The sequence below is a fragment of the Gorilla gorilla genome, chromosome 4 (assembly GCF_029281585.2).
Source record: "Gorilla gorilla gorilla isolate KB3781 chromosome 4, NHGRI_mGorGor1-v2.1_pri, whole genome shotgun sequence".
NCBI lineage: Eukaryota > Metazoa > Chordata > Mammalia > Primates > Hominidae > Gorilla > Gorilla gorilla.
This window is the reverse complement of record NC_073228.2, coordinates 17,522,700-17,547,020: the sequence shown is the minus strand read 5'-3', so window position 1 is coordinate 17,547,020 and position 24,321 is coordinate 17,522,700. Positions and strand designations below refer to the sequence as shown.

General features: G+C 55.4%; 1 protein-coding gene across 5 annotated transcripts; it reads left to right on the top strand.

The window, feature by feature from the left end:
* Positions 1-786: 786 nt before the first annotated feature.
* On the top strand, positions 787-21,981 carry GPRC5C (G protein-coupled receptor class C group 5 member C). 5 transcript variants are annotated; one of them, XM_019028173.4, is made up of 6 exons: positions 2,625-2,996; positions 10,053-11,135; positions 14,149-14,243; positions 17,174-17,323; positions 19,142-19,234; positions 19,655-21,981. In XM_019028173.4, exons 1-5 carry the CDS (start codon positions 2,729-2,731, stop codon positions 19,199-19,201), a joined length of 1,656 nt encoding a protein of 551 aa, XP_018883718.2. In that variant the 5' UTR covers positions 2,625-2,728; the 3' UTR covers positions 19,202-19,234; positions 19,655-21,981. The 5 variants fall into 5 exon arrangements, with proteins under 5 accessions (XP_063562191.1, XP_018883720.2, XP_063562189.1 ...); XM_019028175.4 differs by lacking the exons at positions 2,625-2,996; positions 19,655-21,981 and adding an exon at positions 2,426-2,614 and having other exon boundaries at positions 19,142-19,611; XM_063706119.1 differs by lacking the exon at positions 19,655-21,981 and having other exon boundaries at positions 2,561-2,996; positions 19,142-19,611.
* The last annotated feature ends 2,340 nt before the right edge of the window (positions 21,982-24,321 follow it).

The following is a 24,321-nucleotide window of genomic DNA, read 5'->3' as shown; positions in this document are numbered from 1 at the left end:
CAGTAGCACTCTTTGAACACTTCTCAGAGTGTAGTTTTTTGGTGAAAACAGAGTTTGCAATGGGTCCTAAGCCTACTGGGGTATTAAATCAAAGTGAAGGACATTTGGGGGCACAGAGGACCCTGTGGCTGGAGTCTCGGAAAGCAGCGCCACCTCCCACAGAACTTCCCTTCCAGCATCACAGGCTCGCTGTGTCCAGCAGCCCCCACCAGGGTCCGACTCATGGTGGAGGGGTCTCATGCCTTCTCCAACTTTTGCCTCCCCACTCTGGACCAGCACAGGCCCCCGGGACTAGAGCAGAGACCAACAGGGACCCTGAAGGCTGAAGCCCATGTCATCTGCCCCAAAGGACTTGCTTTGTCCTTTAAAGGCAGACCCTGCCCAGGAAGTGAGATGGAGTGAACACAAAAAGAGCAAATAGCTCTCAGGAAACCTCCCTACATATCCACTGCCATCTACCATGCAGGGCTGGCGGTGGGCAGGGCTCTGCTGCTCGGCCCAGGCCTCAGATGCCCCAGCCTTTCCCCCGCCTGGGTGGGGAGGGAGTGGCAAAGAGTTGCCTTTTTGGAGAATCTAGGTAGGGAAAAGAGATTCCCAAAGCTTGAAAATAAATTGAAACAGATCTGCCAGATCCACAATTCATCTTTGGCTTCTTAAGGTCACAAGCAGTCTCGGGGACTATTTCCATTCCACCTTCCTCTAGCTGTTAGCGGGCTTTTCACATATGCTAATGAGCGGCCCCTCCCAGCACACTGTGTTCAGCAGTAGTTGCCTGCTTCACGAGAACTAGTCCCAGCCCACAGTCATGGATGCCCCTCGCCTAGGTCTGACCCGCCGTTTGCCTGTCTAGCGTGGGCACTCAACTGCTTGGACCCTACAAGCGTTTGCCTCCCTGGCGTGGGGGCCTCTGAATCTTAGGGTGGGAGGTGGAGCTACGGGAGGGAGCCCAGGAGTGAGGAACAGATCAGCAGCAGCACTGCGCCCCTCTTCTTAATATTGAAGAGACTTGAAACAATTCAGTCTTCGCCACCCCAGACCAGCCCGTGAGGGCAAGGCCAGGAAGGGATACAGGGTTCTAGAGAACCAGGGCCTCACCGCCAGCTCCGGCCGCTAAGCAAACATTCCCTCCAGGAGTCAGAGAAGCCGGTGTGCGAGGGGAGGAACCAGCCTGAGGTTTATCGCTCCAGCAACTCCGGGTGATTCATAGAGTTTAGACTCCCGGTTGTCGTAGACCGCGGCAGGCACGCAAACAAGCAGCCCGGGAGATACCCTCCCCTTTCCCAGCCCCCGTTCCTCCACCTTGCTACCCCCTAGCCCGTGACCAGCTGCCTCCCCTCCCCCTCGCGGGCGCTCAGGGTTGAGCAAACACTCCGGGCCGCCCGCCCCGCCACCAGCTGGCTCCGACCGGCGCACCGCTGGCGATCCCCCAGGCAATCCGGCGTCATGAGAACAGGCACCCCGAGACTCGGCGCCCTGCCCTCCCTCCGCGTCTCCAGGGCCCTGGCCAGGCCCAACAACCTCTCCCTCCTCCGTGCGCCTCAGCCCCTACGGGCCTCTGGCGCGGGCTAACCAGGCCTCGCTGCGGGCCCCCAGGACTGCGCACCCCAGCCCCCGCGAGGCCAGCAGCCCCGGGGGAAGGCGGCCGGAAAATCTCTTGTTTGTCGGGCTGGATAAGTCCCAGCCTGGATTCGCTTCCCAATTTCTGCGGTCCAGCTTCAGCAGATTCCTGGGGCCGGAGGGGAAAGGGTGGCCACCCACAGATCCACCCCGGAACAGGGAGTGGGGGGTGGGGCTGGTGGGAACCTGACCTCCTGGAAAGGACGGACCCGGAGTCTGGAGGGGACGGACTCGGAGTCAGAGCCAACGTGTCCCGGAGCGCAGAGACCCAGGGGGTCGCGCTAAACACTGTACCTCGGGGAATAAAACCGTGAAGGCTAATTAGGACAAGTCGGAGCAGGGAACGGGGACGCCGGGAGGGGAGCGCGCGCTCCGAGTTGGGCAGAACCTGGAACGGTCACAGGAAACCCGGGCGCGGGGTAGTCGGGCCGAGGGGGACCTTTGCCCACGGTCCAGAGTGGTCCGGACTCGGCCCACGCGTGAGAGGAGCGCTTGGTGACGATCCCACGTACGCTTGGTGACTGGTGGAGGTCCCAGAGAAGGACCGTGCGTGCAAAAGGCGAACCTCGGTGTGCGGTGTGTCCACGTGTGCAAGCTGGGGAGGGGAGGGGGCGCAGAAGGCGTGACAAAGACGGACTCTGTCTTGAGTGTGCGCCTCGCTCCGGCCCGCTCCCAGCGAACTGTGCCTGAAGTGTGTCTCACGGGAGGGCCAGGACGAAGGTGACAAAGGCTAGGTGTCCCCCACGGAGACGCGCCAAGGTAGCCCCGCGCGTGTCCGTACGCGCGCTCTCTGGAAGACGCGGTGGGGGGTGCGCAGGGCTGCATCCCCACACCGCTTGCCCCGGCGAAGGCCGAGCCCAGAAAGTGAGTGCGCGTGAGTGTGCGCGCGCCCGCATGTGGGGGCGTGGCAGTCAACAGCAACAACCCACACGCCGGCAGGGCCAGAAACTCCCATCTCCCTCACCAGCCGGAAAGTACGAGTCGGCTCAGCCTGGAGGTGAGTCGGGGCGGGGAGGGCCGGGCAGGCTTTGTTCCTGTGTAAACGGAGCGCACGTACCTGGAGCGCTGCGGGCGCCCGATTAGCGCCCTGAATGGAGGTGATGTAACGGTGATGCAGGCGCCAGCCCACCCTCGCCGAAAGCAAGGAGCCCTGCCTGGGGACAGGCCCGCGCGAGAGCGAGCAACCCAGCGCGCCTGGCTCAGCCTCGGTCCCAGGGAGAGGCAGGCCCTGCGTCCCGGCCCGGGCCCCGCCATCCCAGCCAGGACCGGGCCTGGCCCAGCGCCCCGCGCCGCGTCCCTCCCACCCCCGCCCGCCCCCCGCCTGGGGCTGGAGTTGGCCCCAAACGCTGCGCTGGAGCGGGGCCGGCGGCGAGTCCCAGGTAAGGGCTGCTGCCTTCCCGCTCCGCCGCCCGGAAGATTCGGGTCGGGACGGCGGGGAGTGGGCGAGGGCAGAGGCGGGGGGGCTGGACATCCTGCGGGCTGGGGACGCCGCGCCAACTCCGCTCGGTCGCTGAAAGTTTTCAAACCCGAGCCGGCTGGGGACCGGGGCGGTGGGGGAGCCCGGCGCTGCGGCTCGGGCTGGAGGGAGGGGAAACGACTCCATAATCGGGGTCTCCAAGAGGAGCCCCTCCACCGCCTGCCTCTCGGTGGGAGTCCGCGGTCACTCTCTCTCGTGGGTCGGCGTCCTCTCCGCCGCCTGCTACTGTGGATTTGGTGGGCAGGTTTCTGTGGCCCTAAAAATGGGAGAGAGTGACTGGTTCCCTTGCTCCCCATTCCAGCCACCCAGGGAGCGCAGGTGTAGAACCCAGTACCGTCGACCCAAGTAGGGACGAGAGGGTTCAGAATCCCCCTGAGGGAAGTTTGGAAATTCAGACTATCAAAGCGCCTCCCCTTCTGGTAGCCTGGCCCCTAGATCCCGAACCCCCAATCCCGGCTGGCTTTTCCAGCGTCCTTTGCACCTCCATCCCCAGGCCCGCAGTGTTACACGCAGGAAGACCCAATCACTTACAAACTCCACGATCAAGATCCTAAAGCCCGGGAGAGGAGACTGTTGAAGTAGGGTTTTGTGCTCCTGGAGATTCCTCTCCCCGCCGGCCCCCCACCCCTGTGCCTTCAACTGGACTGGGGGAGGGAGTGCCTTGGGGGGTGGGGCGCATTCCAGAGTGACATTCCAGAGCAGACCCTTGAAGATTTCCAAGTCTCAGAGAGCTCAGGGCATTTTGGCCCAAATGCCTGGTCTTGGTGCGGGGCAGGGGCAGGGTGATAGGGGTGGGGTGTCTAGGCTGAGTTTCGAGGAACCCCAACCCACCCTCCACCAACCTACACACTGAGGCCGCTCCTTCCAGGCACAGGCGTCTCCTGTGCGCCTTCTTATCGATGGGGTAAACGCCTGAGCGCCCTGCACAGAGGGGTGAGACAGTGGGACCTAACCAGGGACTGGGAGAGACGGATAGGAGTGGAGGCAGGAAGGCTGTCAGTCGGGCCATCGTCTTTCCCTATAGGCTCTTGAGTGTGTGGGATGGGAGGAAGGCAGGTGCTCTGTGGTATCCCTGGGGGAATCTCCCTGGAGAGTGCCCTGGTCACAGCACCCTTGAAGACAGCCATTGGCCATGGGTCAATGTTGAGTTTGGTTGGCCCTGTGACACGCTGGAGCTCTCTTTCCAGTGCGGTATCCTTTGCCCTGGTGGGTGGAGGGGGTCTCAGGCTTGTGTGTGGAGGATGCTGGAGCGAGGAAGGGAGTTTTGCTCTGGAGAAGTGAGAAGGCCTGGCTGTCTCCCCGGTTGCTGGATGAAGCCACTTGTTGCTGGGGGAAACCAGTCAGGGCTGCTTGGGCCTCTGAGCCTCTGAGCCCACCAGGCCTCTGCGCCCCCTGGAGAGAGAAGGAGGGAAGAGGGAGGTTCAGCAACTGGACTGCACTGACTCACAGGAGAGCTGGGGGCCGGGTGGCTGAGCCTGGGGAAAGGCCGATTTCAGAGGCGATTAAAAATATTTGTACAACTGATTCCAGGGAAGTGAAGCAAAAGGCCCTTTTGTCCAGAAAATAATCTGAGGCTGGAGCTGGGCTTCAGCTGTGGGGTGGGGGAGACTCAGGGTGGAAGGAGGTTCCCCTCCTACCCCCCTCCTTGAACCCTCTGGGAATCTTTAAGCAGAAGATGCAACTCCAACATGGAGGGGACAACCCTGGGTGTGGAGAAATGCACCTGGGACCATCCAGAGGTGACTTCCAAATGCCCACTGTGTTCAGGCACAGCACCAGCTGTGGCAGTGGATTCTAGAAGTCTTGTTCACCAGCTTCAAAGACCTTACAGCCCTGGAGGGGAGACACGGACATGATTTGAATGTTCAGGGATCAGAAGGCTCAGTCTTAGTGCAGGGTCTGGGGACCCACAGGAGGCAGAAGTTTCCTCCAGGGTCCTGAGGAAAAGCCTCTGACCAGAGCTGAGTCCATCTTGTCAGTCCCTTAGCCACCATCTTAAAAGGTGGCAATGGGCCGGGAACGGTGGCTCACACTTGTAATCCCAGCACTTTGAGAGGCTGAGATAGGTGGATCACCTGAGGTCAGGAGTTCGAGACCAGCCTGGCCAACATAGTGAAACCCTGTCTCTACTAAAAATACAAAAATTAGTTGGGCATGGTGGTGGGCACCTGTAATCCCAGCTACTCGGGAGACTGAGGCAGGAGAATTGCTTGAACCTGGGAGTTGGAGGTTGCAGTGAGCCGAGATCATGCCATTGCACTCCAGTCTGGGCAACAAGAGTGAAGCTTCGTCTCAAGAAAAAAAAAAGGCTGGGCGCAGTGGCTCACGCCTGTAATCCCAGCACTTTGGGAGGCCGAAGCGGGTGGATCAGGAGGTCAGGAGATTGAGACCATCCTGGCTAACACGGTGAAACCCCGTCTCTACTAAAAATAGAAAAAATTAGCCGGGCGTGGTGGCGGGCGCCTGTAGTCCCAGCTACTCGGGAGGCTGAGGCAGAATGGCGTGAACCTGGGAGGCGGAGCTTGCAGTGAGCCGAGATCACACCACTGCACTCCAGCCTGGGCGACAGAGCGAGACTCTGTCTCAAAAAAAAAGAAAAAAAAAAGGCATTGGCTGAATGTGCACTCCCGGCATCAGAGGGCTGGAGCTGTGCTCTTCCGAGCTTCTCTTTAACTCTCTGAGGGTCCCTGTCCTAGGCAGTGGATGACAGCCACACCCAGAAAGCCCAGGTTTCCCACCTGAGTCCATGTATTTCTGTCTTCCCACCTGCCCTTCCATTTCTGGGGGAACCAGAGAAATAAGGTATTTCAGGATGGGAGCAGGTTGTTTCCTCTGAGGCTATTAAGTTACTCAGCAACTTACTAAAAGCAGCAGCCTGGCTGCTGGGCAGCAGCATGGTACCTGGATGCGGTTAGGGGCAGGTACAGGCTCCTCTCTCATTCCTTGAAAGTTTCTATATTGAGGGGGTTGGCAGGAGAAGCAAGACTTGAAGGGTCAGGTGCAGAAGGAAGTTGCTGGTCACCAACCACAAAATCAGGGGGAAACTGGAGGTGGGGGCTTAGGGACAGAGAGCTGTGAAGCTTTCCTGACCCTGGCCCAAGTGCCTGTGGGCTTCTGGGAGCCAGCAGGGTACAGGCAAGTATTTCTAGGGCAAGATGGATCAAGAAGAATGAGTGACATTGGTCTCTGGCTTGGTTTTCTGTAATGACATGCCTGTTAGATTTGAACTTGTAGTATGGGCTTTAGTATCCTTTTCCCCCACCTCCACCATCCGACCAGTCCTTCGATTGTTTTTTGGAAAGGATCTTTCAGAGCTGGCCATTATGGCTTTACCTTTGGCCTTGACCTTTAAACTGGAATGAATGTGCCCCCCAACAAATCGATTGCCTGTGCATTTTTGCCAGACTCTTTTCCTAAAAGCACAACCCTGGCTATGCCCCCATGATGCTAAAAACAGCCTTCAGTGGCTGCCTGTTGCCTTTAGAATAATGCCCTCAGCCTTTAGAATAATGCCCCCAGCCCCACCCCTGCAGCATTTCCAATGTGTCAGCCAACAGCTGCAGCCTCCCTTTGTAAACTCAGCTGATACTTGGCAAACTGAATTCTTTTTTAACTTGCTCTGGACTTGGGCTCAAAGGGCTTTGATTCACACCATCTTTTCTGCCTTGCACGTCCCTCTCCTTGTTCCCTTCACCTGCTCAGCCCTTCCTCACATTCTTCAGGGCTTAGCTTCTGGGTGTCCCTGTCTCTTGGCAGTGTCTGGGACCTGGTATGTTTTTTTATTAGATTCTGAGTAAAACTCTGCGGAACAGTCTTTCTCTACTCTGCCTGTTTCTCTTCTGTGTTCCTGTAGCCCCTGTCTCTCTCCTGCAGGTAAATTCCGTTGTGTGGCCCTTAATCATATTCTTCCTTGTGTAATTTCTTTGAGTACCTACCTTATCTCTCTTGATAGATTTTAAATGCCATCAAGTCAGGGACTACGTTTGTTCATGTTTGTATTTTCCACAGCTCTGGGAACAACAGGGCCTTTCCTTCCCAGGGGCACAGTCAATATTTGCTGATTTGGAGTAATTGCCTGTTCTAAACTGGGCCCTGCCCGAGGGAGGTGGGGTGAAAAGCCCTTGAAAGTGCAGGTGTCCGGAGTCTAAGTGGCAGTTCTGAGGGTTCTCTTCCCTACGTCCAGCTTCAAGCCCAAGTTCTGGCTGGTTTGGCTGTGGAGCCCAAGATGAAGTTGAACATTTAGGATCCCACAGCTTGTTGTTATCCATAAAGTATCTCCCAGGAGTGGGTCCATATTACGCCTTCCCTTATTTGTTGTTGTTGTTGTTGTTTTGGTTTTTGAGATGGAGTCTCGCTCTGTCACCCAGGCTGGAGTGCAGTGGCGCAATCTCGGCTCACTGCAATCTTCTGCCTCCCGGGTTCAAGGGATTCTTCTGCCTCAGCCTCCTGAGTAGCTGGGATTACAGGCGCACGCCACCACACCTGGCTAATTTTTGTATTTTTAGTAGAGACGTGGTTTCAGCATGTTGGTCGGGCTGGTCTGGAACTCCTGACCTCGTGATCTGCCCGCCAAAAGTGCTGGGATTACAGCATGAGCCACCGCACCCAGCCTACTCCTTACCTCTTAGCCCTCTCTTACTCCTCTTTCCAGCACTTGTAAATAAAATGCAGTTGGTGCTTTATTGATTTACAAAGTCCCCTACAGAAGCTTATTTAAGTCCTGCATTAGAAGTAAAGAGGAACTAGCCGTTAGAATGCCAGTTATTTAGGAAAACAACAGTACATTTACATGAGATAGTTAATTTTAAGAGTTAATCTTAAGCAAGCTTAATTGAAAGATGAGGTAGCTGAGATGGCTAAGACGACCTAAATATTTTCAAGTGGCATGGAGACTATTTGAAGGGACTTTGAAAATGGATCCTCTTTATTGTGTCCATTTCACTTAATTTTATGAGTTGCATTGCCCCTGATTTAGTATGGTAGAAAACAGTAAGGAGGTAAACCGTGTATAAACAACCTCACAATCCCCCTAAAAAAGGAAGAAGGGTGGCAGCCTCACAGAATAGAGTTAGATAATGCCATTCCCCTGCCAGCCACTAGTGGTCACTGTCAGACCAGGAAAGCTTGGTTGCTGTTTTCCCAGAGAGTTCCTGATGAAGCTGGGTTACAACTAGTTATTTGAACACGTGGGGGGACTTAAATGTGGACTACCTGCATTCATAGAATTTTGAAACGTATAACCTGTTTCTTTAAACATTTAAATTTTGTCTTTCTTTTCTTTTCTTTCTTTTTTTTGGAAACAGTCTCACTCTGTTGCCCAGGCTGCAGTGCAGTGGTGCAATCGCAGCTCACTGCAGCCTCGATCCCCTGGGCTCAGATGATCCTCTAACCTCAGCCTCCCAAGTAGCTCAGACTACAGGCGCATGCCACCACACTCTCTGCTAATTCATATATATATATTTTTGTTGTTGTTGTTGTTGTTTGTTTTCATACAGAGTCTCACTCTATTGACCAGGTTGGAGTGCAATGGCACAGTCTTGGCTCACTGCAACTTCCACCTCCCAGGCTCAAGCAATTCTCCTGCCTCAGCCTCCTGAATAGCTGGTATTATAGGCGCGCACCTCCACGCCCGGCTAATTTTTGTATTTTTAGTAGAGACGGGGTTTCACCATTTTGGCCAGGCTGGTCTCCAACTCCTGACCTCAAGTGATCCACCAGTCTTGGCCTCCCAAAGTGCTGGGATTACAGGCGTGAGCCACTGCGCCCAGCTGCTAATTTTTGTATTTTTTGTAGAGACGGGGTTTCACCATGTTGCCCAGGCTGGTCTCAAACTCCTGGACTCTAGCAATCTGTTCACCTTGACCTCCCAAAGTGCTGGGATTATAGGCATGAACCACCATGCCCAGCAGCATTTAAATTTTCAGTGTTAGGTTTCCTCCAAGTACATTTAAAACTTTTGATTGGAAAAAAACTCATTGATTTGGTCTTTAATATTTCTTAACCTGTTAAATCCATTACCTCCACTTCACGCGGGAAAATCCAATTGGTATTGGGAGCAGGAGTTTGGTTTTCTTCTCTGGCACAGATCTGTGGCATTTGGTAGAGTGGCAGTGAGTAGATGGAGTGAAAATTACCTTGCTGGTGTTAATAAAAGCTAATTTTCTTGCCTTCTAGCTACGACGTCTTAAAGTCTTCTATTAAAGATTAATTCCTTTGGGTTTTGCATTGCCCTTGCCTGGTTCTTACTTTTAAAATGTTAATGCTCCGAAGGAAAATTTTTGCATTAAGTCATTAACTCCTTAGCTGGGGACTTCGTTTATTTCACCCTTGACTTCTGCTTCTGAGCTAGGCAAAAAATGGAGGATTCTGAACTGGAGACTTGGCACTAAAAGTGGGAAAATGACTGTCTTTTCATTTTTCCTGGCTGTTGGTTATGCCTGCTGCAGCTGCTTGTTAAGTCTATTGAATGAATGAATGAATGAACACATAGCTGACTGGCTGTGGATTTAGGCCTCACAGGAATGGAGTTTAGGGGCATAGCGGCTGACCTCCTGAAGCCTGAAAGTCCCAGCGCAGAGAGGAGGTACTGGGTGGGTGGTATGCTTGGTCTTGACTTGTTCACAAGCCCCTTCATCCTCCACCGTAGCCGCCAGAGCTCAGGGAATATCTGAACCCAGGTTATGTTTGGTGGCAGGGAGGGAACTGAAAATTCAATGACAGGTTTTTCTTTTGCCATGGCTAGGAATAGGGCTGACAAATGGGCTTCATCTCATTTGCCTCTCTGGCCAGTTGAAATGCCTCTCAGGGGTTCTATGTTAAGAAGGATTCTGAGGTCCAGAGAGCCTCATGGTCAGCAGCTAGCACTATCTGCCTGGGTTTAGGTTGGGGGAAGCAGCACCATGTATATTGGAGTCTGACCTTGGAGGACTAATTTTGTCCCTTTTCCTTCTGTCTCTAGGGACCCAACCAGAGCCTGGCCTGGGAGCCAGGATGGCCATCCACAAAGCCTTGGTGATGTGCCTGGGACTGCCTCTCTTCCTGTTCCCAGGGGCCCGGGCCCAGGGCCATGTCCCACCCGGCTGCAGCCAAGGCCTCAACCCCCTGTACTACAACCTGTGTGACCGCTCTGGGGCGTGGGGCATCATCCTGGAGGCCGTGGCTGGGGCGGGCATTGTCACCACGTTTGTGCTCACCATCATCCTGGTGGCCAGCCTCCCCTTTGTGCAGGACACCAAGAAACGGAGCCTGCTGGGGACCCAGGTATTCTTCCTTCTGGGGACCCTGGGCCTCTTCTGCCTCGTGTTTGCCTGTGTGGTGAAGCCCGACTTCTCCACCTGTGCCTCTCGGCGCTTCCTCTTTGGGGTTCTGTTCGCCATCTGCTTCTCTTGTCTGGCGGCTCACGTCTTTGCCCTCAACTTCCTGGCCCGGAAGAACCATGGGCCCCGGGGCTGGGTGATCTTCACTGTGGCTCTGCTGCTGACCCTGGTGGAGGTCATCATCAATACAGAGTGGCTGATCATCACCCTGGTTCGGGGCAGTGGTGAGGGCGGCCCTCAGGGCAACAGCAGCGCAGGCTGGGCCGTGGCCTCCCCCTGTGCCATCGCCAACATGGACTTTGTCATGGCACTCATCTACGTCATGCTGCTGCTGCTGGGCGCCTTCCTGGGCGCCTGGCCCGCCCTGTGTGGCCGCTTCAAGCGCTGGCGTAAGCATGGGGTCTTTGTGCTCCTCACCACGGCCACCTCCATTGCCATATGGGTGGTGTGGATCGTCATGTATACTTACGGCAACAAGCAGCACAACAGTCCCACCTGGGATGACCCCACGCTGGCCATCGCCCTCGCCGCCAATGCCTGGGCCTTCGTCCTCTTCTACGTCATCCCCGAGGTCTCCCAGGTGACCAAGTCCAGCCCAGAGCAAAGCTACCAGGGGGACATGTACCCCACCCGGGGCGTGGGCTATGATACCATCCTGAAAGAGCAGAAGGGTCAGAGCATGTTCGTGGAGAACAAGGCCTTTTCCATGGATGAGCCGGCTGCAGGTGGGTCTCTGTGGATGCCCCCAATGGCCCCTTTCTCCATCCCATGTCTTTTACTGCAGGACAGGGAGCCAGTCTCTTGAGCAAAATGGAAAGTTTTTGAGGTTTTCTGTAGTTTTCTGCCTAAGTGTCTCTAAATTCCATTTAATTTAAAGATTTTTTTTTTCAGTTGGGCATGGTAGATCATACCTGTAATCCTAGCACTTTGGGAGGCCAAGGCGGGTGGATCACTTGAGACAAGGAGTTCGAGACCAGCCTGATCCACATGGTGAAACCCCGTCTCTACTAGAAATCCAAAAAAATTAGCTGGGTGTGCTGGCTTATGCCTGTGATCTCAGCTACTCGGGAGGCTGAGGCAGGAGAATCACTTGAACCCGGGAGGCGGAGGTTGCAGTGAGCCAAAATCGAGCCACTACACTCCAGCCTGGGTGACAGAGCAAGACTCCATCTCAAAATAAATAAACAAATAAATAAATAAATAAGATTTTTTTTCTATATTCATATAATTCATGCATACATTCTCACTGTAAAATTTCAAACATTACAGATAAAATGAAATTTTCCCCAGCTGCCTCCCCAGTCCTACCCGTCCCATCCTGTTCCATCCCCAGAAGTGACCACTATTGACTGATATAATATCTATGTGCCTCTGTTTCTCCATTTGTAAAATGGGGATAATGTCAGTACCTATTTCATAGGGTTCTCGTGAGGATTGAATTAATTAGTGCCAGCTGGGCGCCATGGCTCACACCTGTAATCCCAGCACTTTGGGAGGCTGAGGTGAGTGGAGCTTGAGCCTGGGAGTTTGACACCAGCCTGGACAACATAGTGAGGCCCCGTCTCTACAAATAATTTCAAAAATTAGCTAGGTGTGGTAGTGCACGCCTATGGTCCCAGCTCCTCAGGAGGCTGAGGCAGGAGGATTGCCTGAGCCCAGGAGGTTGAGGCTTCAGTGAGCCATGATTGTGCCACCACATTCCAGCCTGGATGATCTCAAAAAAAAAAAAAATTACTTAGTGCCCGGCCCATGAAAAGCACTCTTGAAGAATTAGCTATTTGCTGTGTGTGCATGTCTATTATTTTACATATTTTACTAATACTATCCTTCCAGAACTTGTTTTTCTATTATGTATGTATCCATAATCACCTTAGTTTTCTTTAAAAGGAAGTATTTTTCAGGTAATTTTTTTCTCTTTTTTTAATTTTTATTTTTTTTATTTTTTGAGACAGAGTCTCGCTCTGTCACCCAGGCTGGAGTACAGTGGTGTGATCTTGGCTCACTGCAACCTCCGCCTCCCGGGCTCAAGAGATTCTCCTGCCTCAGCCTCCCAAGTAGCTGGGATTACAGGCATGTGCCACCACACCTGGCTAATTTTTGTATTTTTAGTAGAGACGGGATTTCACTACGTTGGCCAGGCTGGTCTCGAACTGCTAACCTCAAGTGATCCGCCTGCCTCGGCATCCCAAAGTGCTGGGATTACAGGTGTGAGCCACTGCACCTGGCCTTTTTCTCTTTTTAATAAAAGTATTTGGGGTGCCGCGTAGTGGTCTCAGCAGCGCCCTTGTTAGCTGTACAGCCCACTAGCATTTCCTCAGCACCTGCTCTGTGCCAGCCCCTGTGCTAATCCCCTTACTGATGTGGCCCATTGCACGCATCCCACCTGCTCTTCCTCAGCCTGCTGGCTGCAGCCCCTCATCTGACATGACCTGGAAATTTGGGGGTGCCATCTCAAAGTCCTGACCCTGCCCCCAGACTGTGCTGATCTGGAGGCCTGGGGGCTTCAGACTTTCTTAACTGCCCGGTTAACAAGCACTGGCTCTGGGGTCTCTGCCGGGAGGTCAGAGTCAGGCAGTGGAAGTTCCAGAATCAGAGACATTCCTTTCTCTTCTACACACTGTGAAATCCTCATAATCCCTGCTTTGGAGAAAGAGATGACCCTTGTCCTGCCGGGCACTTGATCTTTGATCTGCCCACCTGGGCTGAGGTGCTGGCCTCACCCCTGGGTGGCCCCGTCACACGCACAGTATGCATGGGGGGTGGAATTGGCAAAACCCACCAGAGAGGTGGGACTTACAGACAAGTGCTGGGAGGAGCCTCAGGCCCCGCCCCCACACCGAATGCCGGTCGGGGCCAAATGGTTCTCAACCTTCGGGCTGAGTTTTTACTTCCTTTTTTTTTTCTAAATGGAAAAATCAATAGAGTGAGCCCAGCCCCAGCACTTAGGAAACCCTATATAGGTTGCGGTCCCTCAGAGCTGCAGGACCGTCAGCCTTGCCGGAGCCAGACGTCCGCTGTGCCATCCTCACAGCAAGGCCTGCTCCGAGGCCCCGGGGTGGGTCAGCAGCCCTCCTCAAACACCCTGGGAGTGCCCAGCAGGGCGGAACACATCGGGAAACCAACACCCCAAAGGCACAAGGAAGTATCCCTGGAGCTAAAAATAGTTCTGGAAACTTGCCAGGGGCCACAGGCTGGGACGTGCGTTAAGGCTCCCTGGCCAGGCTCTGGGTTGGTGTAGTGGGGAAGGGGCGCCCAGGTCGGCCCTGGGAGGACATGAAGAGGCTTAGGCCGAGGGCTCTCAGATGTATTTACCTCTGTGCCTGGCAGCTGGCCCGTGGTGACAGGCAGAGCTGGAGGCTGGCCATCTTGGAAGGCGGCCGAAGGCCCATGTGTCCTCTTGGCCTCTGGCCCCGGAGGGCGGATGGGGATGTGGAGGTTGCTGACAGAGCATTTTCTGAGCTGTTGGGTCAGGGGCTGGGGGGGTCTACAGTGCAGGGAAGCTCAGCAGTGTTGTTCACTCCCATGCATCTGTACAAAGGGGTGCTAGGCTTGGGAGGGGGCCCCCGTGTTCACAACCTCACCCCCAAGTTGGCCACTCCTGGGTTAGAGACTATGCCAGGGTTGGCCTGCCCCCTTTACCTCTTCCCTGCCCCCAGAGAGCCTTGCTTGGCTTGTGGGAGGTGGGGAAGGGAGCTGAGAGCCCTGGGATCTTCACACTGTTCCTGCTTTTCCTTGTAGCTAAGAGGCCGGTGTCACCATACAGTGGGTACAACGGGCAGCTGCTGACCAGTGTGTACCAGCCCACTGAGATGGCCCTGATGCACAAAGTTCCGGTAAGTGGGTTCCCCAGGTCCCCATGACACATCTGGGCTACAGAGACCAGCCTCAGCAGGCCAGCGGGAGAAGGCCATGTGGCCAGAGCTGGGTTGGGTGGAGGTGGTAAGGGGAAGGCAAGCTTCTCCATCTGGTGCTTTTACCTGGGGAATCCAGAGCCCCAGTTCTTAACTTCCTTGTCCTGGAGTCAGTGTACCCACCACCTTCAGCTGCACTGCAGTGGGACCCGCCCTGTGTCACTGGGGCATTGCACACAGGTTGTGTCGGGATGCTACAGGGAATGCTGGGTGAGCTCTCCCTGGTGGGAGCTGCCAGCTTTACCCTGGAGAGCTTGGGGAGGGACAAAGGAGGGTCTCAGCCAGGTGCTCCCAAAATGCACAGGGGTCCAAATGTCACAGGTCTGGATAGGTGTTTACTTCTCAACCACAGCTGTGCCAAGGGGGCCCACACTCTCCTCCCTCTCTGGCAGGCAGCAAGTCTCGACCTTACACCTCCCCCTGGGTTCTGGAAACTAGAAGCATCGTTAGCCAGGGGAGGGGGAGGGAACAGGAAGACGGTGGGTTGGATTCTACTCACTCCTATATGTGTTCCTCCTCCCGGCTGGCAGAGGCTGTGGGGAGAGGTCAGTGACCCGTCTTGGCAGGACACTGGGAACAGGAAACAAGGAGGTCAGCTGGGTGGCGTTCTCATCCCCCTCCCCACCCTCTCTGTGAGAGCCGCGGGGCAGGGGGAGGTGAGTGTGGCTGAAGCTTCCAATCCCAGCGCCTCCCCTCTCCCTGAGCCTGAACCTGAGCCTGAACCTGAGCCTGAGCAGAGGAGAGCACCAGGAGTGGAGGCTGCGGGCTGTCAGCTCTGGCGGGGAGTGGGCAGCCACAGAAGCCTTTGCTGAATAGCTTCCTTCACTGTTGCTGCACCTCACTCCCCAGCGCGTTTGGAGTCTGCTTCCTGGGCGATGATCTGGATTAACAGGGATATTTTATCTGACCGGTTCTCAAAACATGGTACCCGGACCACCAGCACTAGCCTCACCTGGGAGCCTGCTCAAAGTGCAAATGGGGGCCAGGCACAATGGTTCACACCTGTAATCCCAGCACTTTGAGAGGCTGAGGCAGGTGGATCGCCTGAGGTCAGGAGTTTGAGACCAGCCTGGCCAACATGCTGAAACCTCATCTCTAAAAACACAACAATCAGCCAGGCATAGTGGCACATGCCTGTAGTCCCAGCTACTAGGGAGGCCTCAGCCAGAGGATCCCTTGAACCCAGGAGGCGGAGGTTGCAGTGAGCACAGATTGTACCACTGCACTCCAGCCTGGACAACAGAGTGAGACTCTGTCTCCAAAAATAAATAAATAAGAAAAAAAAAAAAGTGCAGATGGGTCGGGGCCACAGCTGGGATGGAGCTGACTGTTAGCATCCGTTCAGGGCGTCGGCACCATGGGGGCACTATCCAGCGCAGATCTGCAAGCCCAGCATTCAGCACTCCCTCCCCCAGCCCCAGCTGTTGCCAGCTGCGTGGGGCCAGCTGTGTTGGGTGGGGACTGTGTAGGGTCCAGCTATGAGTTGGTGGGGTCTGCGTAGGGACTGTGTAGGGTCCAGCTATGAGTTGGTGAGGCTTAACAAGCAGTGCAGGTGATTCCAATGCACACTCATCTGTGGTTTTGGACCACAGATGTAGATGTTCCAGGGACCACATGGACAGGGGCCATTGCAGACAGGCCTGAGGACCTCCTGGGCCTGATTGACTTGAAGGCTAGTTTGGGGTCTGGGAGCTACAGAGATTTGGTGGCAGCTCTTTCCCATAGGGCTAAGACAGATGGGGCCAGGAATACACCTTCCCTCCAGCATAGGAGCCAGAACAGGTACCTCAGGACCCTCTTCACCCCACAGCTGGTGTCTCTCACCCACATGGGAGCAAGACCCAGCGCCAGGCAGAGAATTCAGGTTTCAAGACTCCAAATCAGGGCCGGTTGCAGTGGCTCATGCCTTTAATCCCAGTGCTCTGGGAGACTGACATGGGAAAACTGCTTGAGGCCGAGGGTTCGAGAGCAGCCCTGGTGGCAACGTAGTGAGACCCCCCCCACCATCTCTACAAAAAAAAAAAAAAAGACTCCAAATCAGATCGGCCAGACTAGATGCCTAGAGAGATGTGTGGGCACACCCAGAGCGCCATGTCCTCGGCCAGGGAAGCCAGCAACTGTGATGCTGGGGGTATGGTAGTGACAGGCGGTAGACTTGGGGTAATATTCTTGGAGGAGCCGGGCATGGTGGCTCACGCCTATAATCCCGGCACTTTGGGAAGCCGAGGCGGGTGGATCACGAGGTCAGGAGATTGAGACCATCCTGGCTAACATGATGAAACCCCGTCTCTAATAAAAATACAAAAAATTAGCCGGGCACGGTGGCGGGCTCCTGTAGTCCCAGCTACTCGGGAGGCTGAGGCAGGAGAATGGCGTGAACCCGGGAGGCAGAGTTTGCAGTTTGCCGAGATCGCGCCACTGCACTCCAGCCTGGGCGACAGAGCGAGACTCCGTCTCAAAAAAAAAAAAAAGATTCTTGGAGGAAGGGGGTCTGGGAGCTATGTCAGACAGGTAGTAGCAGCTCTGTGTGGCTGACTCTCCACTGGCCCTAGCATTTCCCTAAACAATTGGAAGCAGGAGGGTCTTGAGAAGGGGATCCCCCTCTGTGAAGCCCCAGCACCATCCAAGGTCAGCAAGGCCTCATTCCCATGCCCAGAGGCAGGGTGAGATAAGGGGCTCAGGTCTGGCTGTCCCAGGCTGCTCCTGGGGCCCAGCCAGAGGGGGCAGAGGAGCCGAGGGGGGAGTTGGGGGGGATCTGGCAGTCCTAGCCCTGCAGGAAGTGTTTGTGCATCCGCCCCGGCGGAACCTGGCTCCCAATCCCCGACTGTGAGACCGCCTGTTCTTCCTTCCAGTCCGAAGGAGCTTACGACATCATCCTCCCACGGGCCACAGCCAACAGCCAGGTGATGGGCAGTGCCAACTCGACCCTGCGGGCTGAAGACATGTACTCGGCCCAGAGCCACCAGGTGGCCACACCGCCGAAAGACGGCAAGAACTCTCAGGTCTTTAGAAACCCTTACGTGTGGGACTGAGTCAGCAGTGGCCAGGAGAGGCGGGCGGATTTGGGGAGGGCCCTGAGGACCTGGCCCCGGGCAAGGGACTCTCCAGGCTCCTCCTCCCCCTGGCAGGCTCAGCAACATGTGCCCCAGATCTGGAAGGGCCTCCCTCTCTGCCAGTGTTTGGGTGGGTGTCCTGGGTGTCCCCACCCACTCCTCAGTGTTTGTGGAGTCGAGGAGCCAACCCCAGCCTCCTGCCAGGGTCACCTCGGCGGTCGCACTCCAGCCAAATAGTGTTCTCGGGGTGGTGGCTGGGCAGCGCCTATGTTTCTCTGGAGATTCCTGCAACCTCAAGAGACTTCCCAGGCGCTCAGGCCTGGATCTTGCTCCTCTGTGAGGAACAAGGGTGCCTAATAAATACATTTCTGCTTTATTAACTCTCGCTCTGGGATTGTGGTTTCTGACCTGGGCTCCTGGTTTCTGATGAACGTCTCCTCCACCATGGCCTGTGGGTGACTTCTCTTTCTTCCCTCCAAATCCAGCTCACATTTAAAGCTGCTGCAGATTTTTCCTGTGCAATTAAGCAGCTGATGCCTCTCCCCAGTGAGTGGTTCTTTAGCAGGTCCTCTGTCTGTATTGTGTGCGATCAGAATGAACACCCAGGCTCAGTGCGTGCCTAGGATGCAGTCCCGCACCTGGGCTTCTGAGGCCAGGCAGCTTTCCTCTGGGAACCCCCCTCCAGTGGCTGTGGGGACAGGACTGGGAAGGTGGGCCTTGAGCAGGCGGCTCTGTGTGTAAGGGAAGATGAACTCATTTCAGCTTCTCCTGGGATGAATGACAGTGAAGATCCCATAGCGGACAAAGTGGAGACTCATTCTGCTCCATGCTTTGAGATCACACCGTGTGATACGTGCAAAGGAATGGCCTAGAGAGGGTCAGGAATTGTTTATAAATGGGTTGACAAAAGTGCAAAGGGTTGGGCCAGGTCCTGGTTGGTTTCGTTCCCGAGCGGTCATTAAAATGTCCATTTATGCGGGGTGCGATGGCTCATGCCTGTAATTCCAGCACTTTGGGAGGCCAAGGTGGGAGGATCGCTTGAGCCCAGGAGTTCCAGACTAGCCTGGGTAACATAGTGAGACCTTGTTTCTACCAAAAAAAAAATTTTTTTTTAATTAGCCAGACATTAGTCCTAGCTACTCAAGGGGGTGAGGTGGGAGGATCTCTTAAGCCTGGGAGGTCGAGGCTGCAGTGAGCTTTGATTGCACCATTACACTACTGCCTGGGCAACAGAGCGAGACTCTGTCTCAAAAAAAGAAAGTCAGTTTGCTCGGTACGTATACTAAGCAAAAGCCTTTCCTCAGCAGCTCATTTTTTTTTTAATTTAATTTAATTTTTTTTTTTGAGACAGAGTCTTGGTCTGTTGCCCAGGCTAGAGTGCAGTGGCGCAATCTCAGCTCACTGCAACCTCCGCCTCCCAGGTTCAAGCGATTCTCCTGCCTCAGCCTCTTGAGTAGCTGGGATTACAGACATGTGCCACCACACCTGGCTAACTTTTTGTATTTTTAGTAGAGACAGGGTTTCACCATGTTGCCCAGACTGGTCTTGAACTCCTGGCCTCAAGTGATCTGCCCACCTCAGCCTCCTGGAGTACTAGGGTTACAGGCATGAGCCACCACTCTCGGCCCATCAGCTCATTTTAATCCCCAAGGCTGCCCTGAAAGGTGGGAAGGACTAGTATTCTCTCCCTTTTCCAGACTCAGAATCCCAGAACTGTACCATTTTGGGGTGAGACAGGGCCTCAGAGTAGTTCTACCCCTTTTACAGGTAAGCGAACTGACCCAGAGAGGCCAGGCCAACACCAACCAGGTTTTCCTAAGACTCTGACGTCCAGCAGCCTTTCTCCGTGGCCCACCCTGGGTAAGCCAGTCCAGTGGGTGGCACTTCCAGCCGTGTGGTTGAGACAGCAGGGTCCTGACCTTTGGACGCTGGCTCAAGACTTTGCCAGGGGGCTGCCAGGCCGGCCCCGGGGAGCCTGCTCCTCCCAGGCTTGGGAATGTTTCTTCCCAACTAGTCAGAAGCTATTTTCTGATACCGGTTGTAGGGGAAAAAATGTTTTTGTTGAAAGGGAGAGAAAGATTGCTGGGAAAAAAATAAATAAACTTGAAGGGGAGAGAAAGATTGCTGGGAAAAAAAAATAAACTTCTCCCAAAATTCTCCTTCTATGCTCAGATTGCATTAGCCTCCTGGGGACTGAAACACTATTTTTAAGTAAAAACCAGTTCTTGGGCCCCACGCAGTAGAGTCCCCTTTGACTCTTGTTCTTTCTGGTCACTTTAGGCTCAGTCCCCACAAAGTAAAACGAGATGGTAGAAGCCCTCTTCCCGGGACTGCACGGCATCCTGATCCTCATTCCTCTGTACCCAGGCTGGGCCGGGCCCAGCACCTTTCCCATCCTTGTCATTGGAGCTGGGAGGGGCCGGAGGCCACCGACCTGAAGCAGTGGACCGAGTGGGCCCCCGTGAAGCCCTGAGTGTGTGACTGGAGCGCCTAGGGCCACCTCCCTTTCCTGCCCAGCCCATCTTCCTGGTCCCCAGGTGGCTGCAGCTACAAGGAGCTGTCCGCAGGCCCCCAGGCTGCCTCCAGCTCCCCTCTTGGCACGCCCCCCTCCCCCCAAATCATAGTCCCTGTGTCCCCAAGCTGTGGTTCTTCAGATTGCCATCTTCCCCTCTGTGAACAACAGGCCTCAGTGCCCCGTCTTGACTCTGGACCTTCCTGGCCCTGCCATCTTGGTGTCTGGCACTGGCTTGTCCCACCCTCTGCCTAGATGGATCTCCTCCATGAGTCTTCGGAGCCAAGCCAGGGCAGAAGTTGGCCCTTGCCCTTCTCACCAGGGCCTCCTGCCACCACCTGGACTGTGGAAGGCCACTGAGATGGGGGCAGAGCTCAGCCCGAGGCTTGGGCACACTGCTTCTCTCCACGGCCTGTGGGTCCCGGATCTGAGCCCCTGGGGTGTTTCACTCAAGAGCCCCTGAGCCGTCCCCATCTTCCACAAAGCAGTTTCCACAAGCAAGCCAGGGCCAGCCCTGCCTGCACTCTGCCCGCCCCTCACCGTCTGGGATGAGGATGAGCCTGCTGAGATGAGGGCAGCTCTCTCCATCCAGCAGTACCTCATGGAGTGCTCACTAAGGAGTTAGGAATGGCAGGCCACGCTGGCATCTGGGGTTCAAGGTGGCTCCTGTGGCAGGAACAGGTGTCCATGGCCCTGATTACCTGGATCTCACAGGTTCTGGGAATGCAGTAGGGGCCTGCTGTGGCTATTCCAACATCTCTGGTCAGGGCCTGGAAGTACCTTAGGACACATGGGGTTGGGTCAGGACTGCATTCTCAGGGACCAGTGGAGAGCCCTGGACCAGATGAACTGGAGTCTAGGCCTCTCTCATGACTGGGACTTGTGGGACATGGGAGGCCCACGAGATCCAGGACTAAAGATTATGCTGTTTCCTAATGGGCAGATGTGTAAGTAGGTAAGTGGGATCCTCAGGTAAGTGGGATCCAGAACTAAAGACTGTGCTATTTCCTGATGGGCAGATGTGTTGTTTCTACCTCATCTTGGGCAGCACCTGGATATGCTGGCGCTGGTTCATCACTGGAGGAGCCTCTTGGATTCTGAGCCCTCAGACATGCTCCAGAGGGTCCTGACGGTCACCCAGCAAAGAGGGGATCTTCTCAGGACCTCCATGGTGCTGGCACCAAAGACAGAGATGGGCACAGCTCCAGGCTTGTGAAAATGAGCTCTCTATAACATTGTCTTCCTGAGGTTTTTCCTGCCCTTATCCAAGGTGGGCCCTAAAGCTCAGTCCCCAGCCCAGCAGCACCTCTGGGTGCCGGGGTGGAGGGTGACGACCAGAGCAGCTCTCTGGGGAGGTGCCCTGTAGTCAGTCCCACAGCTCTCTGGTGCTACCCCCGTCCCCAGCAGCCTGTGCCTTTGTCACTGGCATACTTTTCCAGAGCTAAATTGGGCGAGCAATCCCTGCAGAGTAGGGTTGCAGCTCTGACTGTGGCCCCCGACCTCTCTGTGTTGCCTGTTGAAGTCCATGAACAGAATGTCATTTCCCTCCAGTGGAAGGGAAGCAGGGAGCTCTGTGGACCTCACGCTGCTCTTGGTCTAGCTTAGCGGCCCCAAGATCCCTTAGTGAATCAAGGCGCTGTGTTGCTTTCCTATGTGATAATTTCAAAGGAGTCCCTGGCAGGGCCTGATGCCCAGAGGCTGCAGTCTCCAGTGGACGTGGGTTTGTGTATAGCCTGAGTCCTCTGGGGGTCTGTGCGTGAGGCTCAGGGAGGGATGGGATCCTAAAAGACGCAGGCCTGCCTGTATGCAGGAGTACCCACTGGCCCTGCTTACTCCTGCCCGGGCCAAGTGGAGAAGAAGTTAGATGAGTTCTTAGGAGGAGAGAGGCAGCTTCTTTGAGGTGGTCGAGTGGCATCACAAACAAGCACTGAATGGAAGAAAACTAGAAGAGGCAGAGCCTGTCACAGGTTCACCATCATCCAGCCAACACTATGGGAAATCTCACACTCACCACTGTCAAACCGAGGACTTTGGACTTCGTAACTTCTCAGAATTAAACGACCTTACCTTCCATGGGTGAGGGCTTACTGCCATTGAATTCCTGTGTGTTCATAAATTCTTCTGGGAGTTACTAGTTTTTATTTTTTTTTAATTATTTTTAGAGACAGGGTCTTGCTACGTTGCCCAGGCTGGTCTCGAACTCCTGGCCTCAAGCGATTCTCTCATCTCAGCTTTCCATGTAGCTGGGATTCCAGGTGCCTGCTCCCCCACCCCCCACCCTGCCTCTGGGATTTTTTTCATGTGTATTTCCCTGCTAGACCTCTTGCTTTTTACACCAACAAAGGCTGTTTGATTCCAACTAACCTTTTTCTCTGTTGGGGATTTATTTTAAGGGGAAAACCAGGCCTCCAAAAACCACTGAGCTCTCAACCAGTCAAGGCCAGAGAACTCTAACACCTACACAAGATGTGGGTGGGGAGGGAGGCGACCCCAAAAGTATCCCTGTTGCTGCCTGGCATGGCTGGAAGAGGCAGCCAGGATACCCATTGGGTAAAATTCTCGGTGCACAGAAAGGCATGGCACAGTGCACAGAACCAGGGATGGCTGATAAATCCCCTGGGCCATGAAGACCTGCCTGCCGAGTGCCTTTCCTGGCTTTCCAGTTTACTCATGGCCCTGCACTTGTTCGTCAGCCCCCCACAGCTCATAGAAGAGAGCAAGCAACAGAGGCTAAGTGCCTGCCCTGTGGGAGTGCTGCTCGGAAGGGTCTGTTGGCCCTCCAGGCCATTCTCGCAAAGGCCAGCATTTTCACTAGCCCCGGAGGATGCGCCAAGGTCAGGCACAGGTGCCAGGAACCAGGATTTGTTTCCTGTCTGCCGTCTCCACTCTGGGCCCTCCAGGAAGCTGCAGCCCCTGTTCACAGCAGCTGCATGAATTATTTAGCATCTGCACCAGACCGGGAGTGCTCTGACCTCATCCTCCTTGGGCTCAGGGTGCGGTTCTGACCTCATCCTCCTTGAAAAAAGGTTGTTGATAGGCAGAGGCTGGAGCGGTGCGTCCCTCTGGGGTGCGGGTGATTAAAAGGGAGACACCAGTACCCTCAGAGAAGGAGGTGGGGAGCAGGGACCCATGCCCTTGTCGCAGGAGGCAATTCTGCAGCACGCAGAAAATATGACTTTGGAATCAGAGGCTGCGGGTTCACATCCTGGCTGTTAGTAGTTCTGTGACCTTCAGCAGCTCCCTTGGTCCTTCCTCAGTCTTCTCATCTGAAAAATGGGGGTACCAGCCCCCTGAGTTTGTGTTTGGTGTTCTGTCCCCTCCAGGTAACCCCCACGAAAGTCACAGTCAAGGCAGAGCGTCCAGGCACCATCTGCCCAGTGTTTCCTGCCCAGACAAGCAGGTCTTCTGGCCAGATTTCAGTTTGGCACCTCCTGGTGCCACATCTTCCCTTCCCTCTATGCTGCCTCATGCCCTGGGTCCACAGAGTGGGTGGCTTGGCAGGTTGCCGCGATTGGAAGAGGATGCTAAGGAGAGAGACCCTTGGCAGTGCCCGCGCCCTGACTGGCAGGGGAGAAGGGCTAGCAGAGGCGTTAGGAGGGTCACCAGGTGCACAGGAAGTCTAAGAAGCTAGGCTGAAGAGCTGGGACGGAGCTGCTTTCTGCCAGCAAATGTCCACTGGCTACTGGGTGGACGGGAGGGAGTGGAGATGAGAGCGAGCTGGTCCCTGCCCTCCTTTGCCAGGTCAGGCCTGAGGGCTGAAGTGGGAGTGGCCATGTGAGTCCCAGCAAATGCGTTTTGGGATTAAGCACGCAGGTGCCTTCAGCAAGCTTCCCCGGGTATCCCCTTCCCAAGCGGCACCTTCGTGGCAGGCAGGGCATCTCGGACCAGGGCCTGGCTCCAGCTAGCTCTGTGGCCTTGGACAGCTCCCTTGACCCCTCGCCCCCGCAAGGGTTTCCTCATCTGTAAAATACACCCCGATGTCTCCAGCTCTGTCTAAGCCCTGGAGTTGGTGTCCCCAGCAGTGGAGAGGGGACCTAAAGCCCCAGGGCTGTGCCGCAGATGCACCCCCAGGGGTTCCGACTCAAAGTCTGGAGCAGAACTGGGCAGACACAGGGTGACCGCCTGGCTGTGCTTTGGAGAGAGAAGTTGGGTCCCGTGGGGGTGAATGGGGCCGGTCCCAGACCGGTTGTCCGCCCCATCCGCCGACCCCTCACCCCCGCAGACTCCTCCAAGCCAGGGGCCTGGAAGTGGCTCCTTCTTCTGATTCACCTAAAGGCAACGGTGGCTTGCCTCACCCCCAACTCCACCGACGGCAGGAGAGGGTCCGCGGGGGCCCGGGCCCAGGGAAGGTTTTACGCTCCGTCCTTAACCCAGCGTCCTAACCTGACCCGGCTGGGAGAGGGGGCGGGGCCCCGGAACCCCACCCACAGACAGC

Excerpts from the sequence above, each read along its gene's own strand:
- GPRC5C (XM_019028173.4), top strand. The coding sequence starts at position 2,729 with ATGCAGGCGCCAGCCCACCCTCGCCGAAAGCAAGGAGCCCTGCCTGGG. Across the intron at positions 2,997-10,052 it reads GGGCCGGCGGCGAGTCCCAG|GGACCCAACCAGAGCCTGGC; the intron begins GTAAGGGCTGCT and ends TTCTGTCTCTAG. Across the intron at positions 14,244-17,173 it reads CCCTGATGCACAAAGTTCCG|TCCGAAGGAGCTTACGACAT; the intron begins GTAAGTGGGTTC and ends TCTTCCTTCCAG.